Raw genomic sequence first — 13077 nt, 5'->3', positions numbered from 1 at the left:
CAGGGGACCATCGCTACAGGCATTGGACTCATGGTCTGACCAAAGGCACAACCACATGTTGGTCAGCCACAGACATTTGTTTGTAACATTTTCTACAGGATTTGGACTGCATTTGGGAGGAGACATTTTCCCTTGCACACTGCAGAATATTTTGTCAAAATTCTGTTGCATCGAGACAAGGGAAGCAACTGACGTCAGAGTGAATGGGTTGCGCCTATACCGGCCCACACGTCCAGTCCTGCACAGTCTGACACCAAAGTGGAGCTATCTGCGCTACCTCCTAGGATGCAGGAATACTGCTGAAAACCTTCATAATCCAGTCTGACGTCTGGGGAATATTCAAAAGGTGTGTAATCTTAGGTTAGAAGTCTCTTTCAGAAAAGGAGTCCAATGAGTCAGTGTCAAGGTTTAGTGTTGCTGAATCATCAGATTTCAGTGACCTGAGACAACGGTCTTCTAAAATGACTTGTAAAGCTCTTTTGGGGATAGAACTGAGACTATTTTTAAAAGTGTCTAATTCTCACTGAATGTATAAACTGGGAAATAGATCTTGTTATCTATCCGGACCTGCACAGCCACCTTGCTTACCCCATCTCACCTACCTCCTATGCAAACCTGACCAGTTTCACGTTTTAACTGTACAGGAAGAAGGAAAACACCAAGCATTATCTTGCCAATTCACAGATCTACATTTTAGAGGTTAGCACAGCATACGTTTTGGATACTCTATAAATGAATTTTATAAATTTAGTGCTTACACAGCAGGTCTGTCCCTCAGATGTTTCCATATGCAATCTCACACATACAACAGTTTCACTAGTTTTCGAATCGTCATGGTGCATAACGAAACTACGAATGTATTTTTCAGATAACAAAATATACAGGCTAAAAATTCAAGATGAAGCTATTCCTCAAGTTACACATGTCAGACAGGTGCCATAAACAACAAACTGCTCCTCATTCGACACAGATAATAGAGGTTCAGGATCATCATTTGCAGAGCTTTGAATATCAGGGCAGTCTTCTGGACACATAGAAACTAATGTTCAGGCTACACAGACTCTACAGGCTGAAGCCATAGACAGCATATCTATCCATAAAGTCAAGCCAGGACAAACAGCAGAGCTGCTTGTTAGGACACATTGTACTTTCTATTTTAGGCCAGTGGGAGTAAACCTCATTACACATGGATTTTTTTCAGCTCATGGCAGAGACAGCCTAGCTACTCCTCAAGATAAAAAGATCTTGAACAGCAAAGCTACCTGTCACGCACATACAGGAACTTCAAATTCACACATCAAAACAAAGTTAAGCTACATTTCTGGCATTATTTATGAAAACGTACATACTTATTGTATGCTGTCTGGTATCAGATTCTGCCATGATTTAGGGCACAATACCTTTGATACTGAAGCGCTACCTCAGATACTATGGTATGTTAACCTCACTGTGACTCTTTTCCTTTTGCATTTCAGTCAGGCCTAGTCTGTAGGGTGCAGTGTATGGAGTGATAGCTTGTGAACACCATAGGAGCCAAGCCTACATGGATTACTACTATAGACGAGCTAGGAACACAGTGTGTGGCAGGGAACATTCTAGGCTATTTTTTCAGGAGCAATATACCAAGGGAAAAACATGGCTTTTGCCCTACGCATTTTAAAGGACGTTCTATGTATTCCACTTCAAGTTATCAAATGGCCTCAGAAGGATATAACATTTGTTTGTACATATTATATGTCCCCCACCGGCCATCTTACTGGTAATACATAGGTGAGGATGCCAATTCCCATTTGTGTTTAGAAGTCCTCGAGATGATATGTCTGGCCAGTTAAACTGTTTGCTATGAGTGCTACACAACTTCACTGAAAGATCTTGAAAACACAACAAGCTCTTATATTGCTGCAGGGACTCCCTTGGCGCTGCAAGGCACATTCCATGTATGGTATTTTGCACTGGGTAACTTGAACAAGGAATTCACATTCAAAATGGATACCACTTTGACTCTCTGCAGCTTCTTCCTTGCTATACATATCCTAAGCATGTATTTTAACAGAAGGGAATGTCTACCATTTAACATTCACATACTGCTCGAAAAATATAATATTAGAATAGCACAGGAGTCACAGCCAATCAAGTAATGACATAGAAAACCACAGAGTAGGGCAGCAAACACTACTTTTTGTTGAAATTGGTGAATGGCCGTTCACGTAGCTGGAGCTCCCTTCTCTCCTTGGAAATTACTTCAAGTACAGGTCATCATGGGCATGGGGAGGGGGGCACAAAGTATCCGGAGGCCACATTTTCAATCTCCTGCACCCCCTCATGGGTGTCACTGAGTCAAAGCCTGAATAATGTCTTTCACTAGCATGGTGCCAATTACCATCTTCTCGCTGTTTACCGTCAGCAGAGACGCACCACCCTCTTTGGTCGCTAACGTAACAAGCACAAGGTTTCCACTACTAACAGTCTTGGCAGCAAACCTTTAAGAAAGAACAAAGAAAATACGTTTAGTAAGAACAAGGCACCAAATATACCATCACGTCATTCAGCAAGTGCTGAAAAACAATTAGTTGATGTGCTACGTATAGTCTCAACTATGTACTATGTCCCTGGTCAGTGTTAGCAATTTGCTATATCATTTTGAACATTCTTCTCCCTAAGAGAAGTACATACTAACAAAGGTTATTAGGAAGTAAATGGCAATTCTTTTTAAGCAATACAATTTTAACTCTGTACTTTTTATGGTTGCAAACAAGTGGTAACCGAATAAAAGATTATGAAACTGAAAGCAATACAATATGTCCCAATTTTGAAATCTTTAAAACGTCTTCTACACCTTCACCATTTCAGGGATATCTCTGACATATTCAGACGATGCTACAAACACTAGTCAACATGATTGCAGAGTGCTATCCTGTGCCTCTCTGGACCATCTCTTGTCTGCTTAAGAGTACTTCAGGATGGATGGGAATACATTTAAGAATAATTCATCAGCTGGGTGCTGAGCACTGCATCAGCTCCATATGATTATTGGTGCACAAAATAGTAAATCAAGGTTTTTGGAGAGTGTACGTCCACTCAAATGAGTGTCCCAGCGCTAACGGTTCGTGACCACTAGTCTAGAGGGATTACTGAAAAGCCAGTCTGACCAACCAATTTGTAAACCAATTTGAAGGATCCTTAATCCTTCGTGGCCCGCAAATTGAAGGGAAGAGCATTCCAGTCAGAAGCAGCGAGAGCTAAAAAGGAGCCACCCCATTTTTTCCTTTTAGTTTTGGGCACAAATTCCAACAAAGCATCTGAGGAACGCAGAGCTCTTGCTGGAAAGTAGTGTGTGAGTCCATTGGCCAGGAAACAATGATGGGCCAGCGCAAGTCCCTTGAGTTGAACTCTCTCACGGACAAGCAGCCAGTGCAGCTCTTCAAGGTGCTGACGAATCTGGTTCCTTTTCTGCAGATTTAATAGGGCCAAGCTGCACCAACTGGAGTCTCTTAAGTTGGCAAACTGGGAGACCCAATAAATAGTAGGTTTGACTTCAGTGCTATCTATTCAAAAGGAAAAGTTTCTTACCTGTAACTCCGTTCTCCTGTAGGGTAATCTCCATTGAGGTCATAAGCACTAAATAGTCCAGCCCACATGCGGGAACCCGGGAGCACTTTTCAACAATCTATCTTCCTAAGTGTAGATGTTTGCCTTTCTTCAGGAAGGCCTGCAGAGTCATTTAAGAAAGAAAAAGATTATGCATCCTATAGGAGCAGGTTACATTGGCCCAATTCTTCATCTTGTACTTAAAGAAGAGGCCAGGGGAACCATATATATAATTTCATGATGTTTTTGTAAAACAGCATAAATGTCTTTCACAAACCCTTTTTTTAATCAAGTATAGAGATGTAGGAAAACAGGGCGGTGTAGCCCTATAAATAAATGGAAACTGTGCCTTTAAGAACCTAGAGACCACCATTATCCCATCATGCTCATCAGGTGGAAGTTGCTTCAGTTCTTTTTGACATGATGCGTGTTTAATGAAATGTAGGTACCATGGTTACCTATGTCCGCTCCACCGGGGAGGAGGGAGGGTTGCTTAAGACTTCAATGGAAATTCCCCTACGAGAGAACTGGAGTTACAGATAAGAAACTATTCCTTCTCTAGTAGGGGAGCTCAATTGATAGTCATAAGCACTGAATAGCGTAGCAAGATTATCCCTACTAAGAGCGGTGGTGAAGACAGAGGGATGAGTAAGGTACAGCAATGTCCACACCAACTGTGGTGAAAAACTCCAGCTAATTTTGAAGTTAAGTTTGAACTGTGTACTGCATTTACCAGGATGCAAAGGGGTGAACTGTGCTGGGACTGTTAGGCAGTGTGCCCCCAACCCCCATTCCATAGTTGATTGACAATTTGTACAAGCTGTGCAGGTCACATGCCTTAAAATAAAAGATAAAACTTCAAGACTCTCCTCACATCTAGCGACTGAAGTGTTCTTTCAGCTGGAGTAGAGGGATTCTGAAAGAATATTGGTAATGAGATGGTTTGATTAAATATGAAATCCAAAATAACCTTAGGGAGGAATTTCCAGTCAGTCCTCATGACCACTTTGTTGGAGTGAAAGACTGTGTATGTTTCAGGAGAACATAATGCTTAGTTCTCGCTAACCCTGCAGGCTGATGTGATCACAACGTGGAAAGCAGTTTTTCATGAAAGGTGTTGTAGGGATGCCTTGTGAATGGGCTCAAAAGGGTCCTGCATAAGCCATGAAAGAACTATGTTGGGTTCCCAGGGAGGTGAAGGATGCCTAATGGGAGAGAAAAACTTCTTCAACCCCATCAGAACATTCTTGATCACTGGTCTTTTGAAAAAAAGAGGTTTGTGAAGGACATTTTCTGTAGGCAGTAAGGGCAGTAAGGGCTGCCAAGTGAACCTTTACAGTAGAAATTTGCAAGCCAGATTTTGCAATATGTTGTAAGTATGGAAGAATTACATATTCCTGGCAAGTTGACAATTGGTTGATGTGCTATGTATAGTCTCAACTATGTACTATGTACATGGCCACTTTCGTAAGAGGAACACCACATGCAACATCTCCTCCACTTGAGGCATGTGCGGAGCGTGATGAAGGTTGCTTAGCCTCCTTGAAGATGTCCATGAAGTCTTGTGGCAGATTCATGTGTTTGTACTGCACTAGCTCAGGAGCCATGCAGCCAAATTCAAGGAGGAGAGATCGAGGTGAACCACCTGGCCTCTCAATTTTGTGAGTAGATCTGGTCTGCATGGCATTTTGAGATGTGGATGCTCTGACTAGTGAAAAAGCTTTGTGAACCACCTTTAATATGCCCACTCTAGAGCTATTAGGATGATTTTGGCTCTTGAGTGGGACAGCTTGATGAGGACTGACAGGATATGGGGAATTGGCAGAAAGGTGTAAAGAAATTTGCCTGAGCAGTCGATCCATAGGTCATTCCCCAGTGTTTCTGGCCAGAAGTACATCGGGCGAAGCTTCGCCATTTTTTGTTTTCATCGGTGGAGAACAAGTTGATGGTTGGAGGGCCTGCAGCTTTAAGATGTTTTGTATGATGTCTTTGTGTAAAACCCATCGGTGATTTTTTTTGCAGAACTCTGCTGAGCATTTTGGACACCTGGAAGTTGAGTTGCCGTGATCGTCATGTCCCTGGCTACGAGCCATTTCCAGACTGTTTGGGCCTCCTGTGACAAGGGCCTGGACCTCGCTCCTCCCTTCTTGTTGAGGAAGTACATGGTGGTTGTATTGTCCATCTGACCAAGCAGGGACTGGGTTTTGAATGATGGATAAAACGCCTTCAGCGCTAGATGGACTGCGTGTAGTTCGAGGAGATTGATGTGATAGGTCATCTCCCCTAGTGACCACTTACCCTGAATTTGAAGGTGATCCATGTGGGTTCCCCATACTAGTAGTGATGCATCCGTCACTATTGTTTGAGGAGGAACCTGCTGATGAAATGGCATTCCTTGAAGCATGTTGGTTGGAGAGCACCACTATTTCAGGGACAGGTTTGCATGAAGGGATAGTTTTATCTTGTCTTCCCAGTTGCCCGTTAGTTGGTCCCACTAGTTCTCAAGACATTCCTGGAGAGGTCACATATGGAGATGGCATTCGGTGTGAGGAAGATGCAGGAGGCCACTGAGCCGAGAAGAGACAATACTGCTCTCACTGTTGGATGAGAGGCTCTCATGAGAGAATAACACTTTTGAAGGAATGGTAAGCGTTTCTCCTCTGTAGGACACACTGTTGCCTGTATTGTGTCGATGGAGGTTCCCAGATAATGCAAGGTTTGAACTGGAGTAGTTGTTGACTTGATGAGTTTGACATGAAGCCCTAACCTTTGATAGAGATCACAAGCCCATGTGTAATGAAGCTGACTGAGATGTTGACGCCTTGAATAGCCAATCGTCTAGGTATGGTTAGGTGAAGATTCAGAGCTTCAGGTCATATGGAAGTACTTGGTTCTGATAGTGGTCCTGCCCCACAACGAACCTCAAGAACCTTCAATGTTTTCTGGTGATTGGAATATGAAAGTATTGAATCATGAAGGTCGATGGAACAAAGCCATTCCCCCTGGTGTAATTTGGGATAGATTTGATGCAATACCAGCATCTGGAACCTTTCTCGCCAAATCCATTCGATGGCTGTTTTGAGATGGATTATGGGTCAAAATTCATTCTCATCTTTCTTCTTCACCAGAAAGTATCTGGAATAAATATTTTTTCCTCATTGTCTGTGGGAAATGGGATATACCGCCTGCTTTTGTAAGAGGAGGTTGACTTCCGACCGTAGCAATGGGAGATAAATATTGGACAGTTTTCGAGGTATGAACAGTGGAGAACTGGAGAATCTGAACCAATATCCATTTTGTACAATATTCAGAATCTAAGTGTCTTGCAATATGTTTTGCCACTCTGCTAGATAATGAGACATGCCTACCCCCACCGAAGTGGGTAACAGAAGAGGGGGAAGTAATAATTTAGGGTTTCAATCCTGATGGTTGTTAGCCTCCTTGAGCAAGCTGCTGTGTGGATCTTCCCCTAGTCTGCTTTTGTTGGTATTGTGGATAGGGTCGTTGGGGCTGAGGTTGTTGTGACCCTGATACCAATGAGGGGCATGTAGCCCCTGAGTATAGAAACAGCATTGATCGGGTCCGAAACATTTCCGTTGTTCCTGGGTTTCTCAAAGCCCGCTGCCTTAAGAGTCTTCATTTAAGCCTTCATGTGTGCCATCTCATCATCAGTGAACTTCCGAAGAGGGTAGAACCAGAGAATGGGCGCTTTAATATTCTCTGTTGAGACCTTGGTTTGAGAGATGTGAGACGGAGACAAGAATGCTTCACCTGAGCGACGCCGTAGCAGTATTCATGAGCAGCTAAGAGGAAAGAGTCTGCTGCAGCACTTATGACTTGATTAGAAAGCATTAAGAATTTCCAAGAAGTCTTCCCATTTATCTCTGGGGAGATGTTCTGCAAACGGCTGAATGGATTCCAATAGTGCCCTATCATACCTGCCAAGAAGGGCAGTTGCACTGGCCGCTTTCATGGTGGTTGCAGCAGTGATGCAAACTTTATGACCCACCAAGTCTAGCTTTTGACTCTCCTTCTCAGGAGGCACTGTAGACGTAAGAGTGGTGGTATGGTGCTTTTTTGCCGCTTCTACAACCACTGAGTCTGGGGAAGTGTCAGCACAGAGAAAGACAGGATCTTGCTCCAGAGGATGAGATTTCTTTTGAAGCCTCGATGGAGCTAGTTTAACTGTGGCAGGAGTCAGAAAAAGATCCATAGCCAGTTCTAGGAGACCTGGCACCAGTGGCAGTAATAGACTTGATGCTGGCCGATGTTGGAGAGTTTCAAAGATCACTGATGTTGAGGGGGTCGGAGCTGACATGGATATGTTGAGCTTTGCAGCTCCCCTCATGAAGACATCCTGGAACATTGTGATTTCATCCAACGGTGAAAAGCGAAGTAGTGAAGAATCAAAAAGGTTTGGAGAGCATCGTACGGAAGAAGTGGGGATGTACCAATGGTGAGATCTAAAATGAGACCGTCATAAATCGTGTTGAAGGTGGGAGAGCATGGTAGATGGAGATGAGCGCCTGAAGCTGTGACTTGACTTGAATGATGGCGCGTGCTTGACCGAGATATGTGTCTCAGTATGGGAGTGTTTACTGGTCACGAGACTGGTGCCGGTACAGTAGGCACAGGATGCATTGGAGGAGGATGCGATGTTAGTGGAGGAGGTGGTGGAGGAGGAGATGACGCTGGTGGTGGAAAACTTAGTTTGACCCTTGAAGAAGGGGAGTAAGTCCTGGAAAATTATGAATAAATGAGTCTCCTCTTTTTCCTTGCATCCTGTAATCTTGTTGATGTTGAAAGACTTCTCGACATTGACCGCCTTTCATGCCTCAATGCTGGTCTACTTCTCGACAGTGATCTTCGATGGGACGTCATTGTGGTTCTTGACGGGGACCTACAACGTCGCCTCAGTGTCGATCTGGACCTTGTTGGCGCCTTGAACTTGATAGACTCATAGATGTGGAACGAGGTCTGTGCATCGTGAGTGTGTCTTCAATGTCACTTCACCTTGACTCAATGATAATCTTAGGTGCTTCCTCTATGTCAAAACGGCTTTGATGGCAGGCAAATAGGGGTCGTACCTCATCTTGGGACTGGGACCAATGGCGTTTTTCTGCAGTTTTTTTCCTTGCAAGATTTTCAGAGACAGATGACATAGCCATGGTAGAGGAATGGCCCTCTCCTTGCTCTCAGATTACCCCTTCACACTGCATTGGTTGTCTTAGTTGCTCCTCAGTGACACGGTGGCAAATGTTATCCCTCCCCCTCAGGATACGTCTTGAAAAGTTGCTACAGTGGTGAAAAGACTAAGGAACAGGACTTTCTGGGAGACAGATGATGCAAACCTCATGACGGTCTGTTTTAATCTTCTTTCTTCCACAGGATAAGTATTTTTATCTGACTAAACACCTTAATTTTCTTTCAGGAAAAAACTGAAAAAGCCAAAGAGATACCAAAATTGTCAAGTGAAATCATTGTTGCAAACATTCTGAGAATTATGTGGAAAAAAAGCCAAAATTGGTCGAGCTCAATGCCCCAGGATTCTGTCACTAGGCGCCGGAAAAAAGAACGGAAGCAACTGCTACCTGCTGAGCATGATGGGCGACTGGTGGTCTCTAGGATCTTAAAGGCACAGTCTCTATTTAACTCATATAATGACAGCCTAAAGTGTACTGTTTTCCCTCCTCTCTATACTCTACCAAAAATGGGTTTGTGAAAGACATTTATGCTGTTTTACAAATCATCATGAGATATATATATATAAAATTCTACTGTCCCCTTTTTTCAGTACAAGATGAATAATTGGGCTATTGTAGCCTGCTACTACTGGCTGAATAATCTTTTTCCTTTCTAAGTGACTCAGTAGGCCTTCCTGAAGAAAGGCGAGCATCTACACTTAAGAAGATAGATTGTGGAAAGGTGACCTGGGGTTCCCGATAGTGGGAAGGACTATTCAGTGCTTATGACTATCAATGGAGATCCCCTATGAGAGAAAGTAGAGTATCAGAGTGTTTCCTGTATGGTAGAGCAGAAATTGTTAACTTTGTGCCCTATGATTTTAGTTCAAGCTGTAGTGTGCTGGCCAAGTTACCATGGCACTGCTACGATACGAGGTAGTGCAATAGCAGGTAGCTGGAGTTTGTCTCATGCTTAGTTCAATGGCAAGTGGACAGTCCAGGGCCTCTCTGAACCTTCATTTAATTGTTTTTAGTTGTCACAGGAAAAAACTGTAAACATAAATAACTTGGTTCATGACATCATAAACAAAGGCACTGCAAATAAACTGCAAGACTCCACACAAACAGAAAAACACATTCCACTCATATAATTAAGGCCAGATAAGCTTGTATTTACACATCTTTGTCGGCTATACATCCCACTCCTTTTTAGGTCTCGCCTGTCGATGCGCATGCGCATCGAGCAAGCGAGACTATAGGGGCTCATCGACTCTTTATCTAACTGCAAGGAATCGTGGCGATTCCTTGCAGTGCCCGTGACTTTTAAGGTCAATGCGCATGCGCATTAAGCTTATGCGCATGCGCATTGACCTTAAAAGTCACGGGCGCGTGCACGTCCGTGTTTGTTTACCCTTGCCTACTCTCTCTCTCCCCTCTCCGCCCCCGTTCCGCCCCCTCCCCTTCCCGCCGTGTCGCATTTCTCCTCCCCCCTCCCCTCTCTTCCCTCCGGCTTCTTTTTTTTTTGGGTAGCAGTGCCTCCCCTACTCTCCTCCCCCCTCCTCCTCTCCTCCCCTGCCTGCCTGCCGCTAGTTTCCATTCGCTGCTCCTTTCTCGTCTCCCTGGCCCCACCGCCCTTCGATGTGAAAGTCCCCCCCCCCCCCCCGCCCCCCGTCCCCTCCTCGCTCACCCTCATCTCCACCTTGTTAATATACCTTCTATATCCCCTTTTCGCCCTTCGCTCCTAGCTGCCTCCTGTAGTCCCCGAAGCACCTCATCCCGGTAGAAAGCCTCGGAACAAGTACGATGCCGCACGCCACGGTAACAGCTCAAGCCACAGTAAGACACGTTACATCGGGGGCAGGTATAGCGCGAAGGGACTGTCATGCACAGGGCACACGGGCCACCCCCTATGGGGGAGGACATCCCTTCAAAATTAGGAGCGCGATTATTAACGGCAGGCTCCATTACTCATCAGTCCTTCCTCAAAAGTTTTGTATTAATGGCACAGCTGCTCATGGAATATTGAGCCAGTCACAAACACAGTAGCAAAGCATATTTAATTACGCACAATGCCAGCAAATCGGATAGCCGGACAGTGAGCGCTCGCTCTACCACAGCCAATCACAAACGCTTTCAGTTTTATAGTACTCCCCGAGCCACATGGATTGTGTCTTACTCGATCTGAATGGATTGCAGATAGAGGGAAGGCGCGGTTGAGGAGAGGCTAAAGTTGAAGTTGATAACCTGTGACGGCCGCTTCGAAATGCTCTTGATTGCATAAACATATATTAACTAGGAATACAAAGGTTGTACTTCAATGAGCCTTAACTGAGATAGAAACCAATTTGATGTTGGTTATCTATGGGGTCTCAAACGTGTGCCGTCAGTGTTACATGCGGGTCTGAGCTATGTTACCAGCAATGGAACGTGTGACCTGCAACATACACCTGGAGCTCCACAGCAACCCACCGAGCTGCCTCTTGGATTCATAGTGCCCTTCGGCCAATGCATTGACCACCCGAGCTGCTGTCCTTAGAAGCCGACACTTGCTGAATGCACATCTCTTGAATGACTCACTGAGCTCTATCGCCAGGAGATGTCCTTGCTCTGCAGATATGACCATTGAGAGAGCATCATGGAGTACAGCCCCTGCTCTGAAAAAAAGTAGGTCACGATTGGAAACTTCTTGAGGTTAACACAGCTTCTCTTCATTGTAGGTTTGATAAAATGAGTGCCACTGAGATGGGTATAACACCACTCATTATTTATTCTACTCTCCTCCCCCCTCCTCCTCTCCTCCCCTGCCTGCCTGCCGTGTCGCACCTCTCCCCTCTCCGCCCCCTCCCCCGTTCCGCCCCCTCCCCTTCCCGCCGTGTCGCATTTCTCCTCCCCCCTCCCCTCTCTTCCCTCCGGCTTGTCTTAAGTACTTGTTTCTTCTTCAAGCTCAACAGTTGTGTTAAGCTTCGTAGGGTGTCTTCTGCCACAATTAGAGAATATCTTTGATAGTTTTGGTCTTTTAAAGCCGTTCGTTTTCTGTAAGAAGCAGTTATTATATCAGACGAGCATTAACTTGCTCTGCGGAGCTTGGCTTCTTTCAAACTATAAATAATGTATCGAGCCCAGTCTGAGCGACTCGAAGGCTGTTCTGGACAGAGATGGATGGATGGCTGCGGCTGTCCATGTCATCGGACGGACATGTTCGTTTGGCTTTTGCAGTTGCTCAGGGACCTCGGCTTTCATAGCATCAAAAAACTGCTGCCCTCAAGTGCCTCAACATTGTATCTCTCCGCTATTTGCCTAAGAGTGAAATGTGTGCCACTGCTGAATACGTTAAGTTCGCCTCGTTTCGGTTTCATCTTTTGGGGTGTTAATTAAACCCTGCTTTTGGCTGCCTGTAAACTTGCTTTGTGTGTTTGTATTTCAGGTGGAGAATCTACTCTTAAACTCGCCGCACTGCCGGGTCATGGTTTTGCATTTTCTATTGCATGGACGCAGCGCTGGTTAAACCGGCTCTAACAACATTGGATGCAATTTGCGTCGCATTGGGCAGTTTTCTGACTTTGTGGTGGTCCGCACATTGGTGAATGGAAAGGACCGCTTAGGGGAGATTTGTGGAAAAGAAAACCTGATACAATATTTATGCTTTAACAAGAGCTGTATACACCAGGCGCCAATCTGAAGACAGAGATTGGCTCATGAATTCCCTGCCAAATTATACAGGACTTGAGCACTTTGAAGAAACCACAGTCGGTGATCGTAAAATTAATTTAAGTATCCGTGTGTAAACAAGTTTCAATCAGTCTAATCATAATGTAAAAATTTTCTAAACTCCCTTGGGGTGATAAGATAGCCAGGCCTGCTTGCGGTATCTTAAGGCCATGAAATTAACTTGTGCCCAACACCCTCCTTTTTTATGTACTCTTTATAATGATGGAATTGTGCGGCTGCTGCGTTTTTTGCATAATTATTGATTTGCCGTGTTTGCCACATAATCCAACATCTGCCATGTAATCTTCAACGTCTCTCACCCTCACTCTCACTCATCCTCACTCACCCTCAACCCGTCACCCTCACTCACCCTCAACACCTCACCCTCACTCACCCTCAACCCCTCACCCTCACTCACCCTCAACACCTCATTCTCACTCACTCAACCCTTCACTCACCCTCACTCACCCTCACTCACCCTCACTCACCCTCACTCACCCTCAACCCCTCACTCACCCTCACTCACCCTCACTCTCACTCACCCTCACTCACCCTCACTCACCCTCACCCTCAATCACCCTCAACGCCTCACCCTCAA

The 13077-nt window shown here is 44.9% G+C and overlaps 1 protein-coding gene across 3 annotated transcripts in view; it reads right to left on the bottom strand.

Moving 5' to 3' along the window:
• Positions 1-479: 479 nt before the first annotated feature.
• Positions 480-13077, bottom strand: part of AP3B2 (adaptor related protein complex 3 subunit beta 2) — a 412426-nt gene continuing 399828 nt past the window's right edge. For 2 of the 3 annotated variants that reach the window (XM_086959194.1, XM_086959193.1), the window contains exon 27: positions 2191-2480. In XM_086959194.1, coding sequence (XP_086815320.1) covers positions 2330-2480 — 151 coding nt within the window. In that variant the 3' untranslated portion in view covers positions 2191-2329. Of the gene's footprint in view, positions 2481-13077 lie in introns of all 3 variants that reach the window. The other variant, XM_086959192.1, reaches the window with a different exon arrangement.

This window comes from Lissotriton vulgaris, chromosome 2_2 (genome assembly GCF_964263255.1).
Source record: "Lissotriton vulgaris chromosome 2_2, aLisVul1.2, whole genome shotgun sequence".
Lineage (NCBI taxonomy): Eukaryota > Metazoa > Chordata > Amphibia > Caudata > Salamandridae > Lissotriton > Lissotriton vulgaris.
This window is presented reverse-complemented; position numbering and strand designations above follow the sequence as displayed.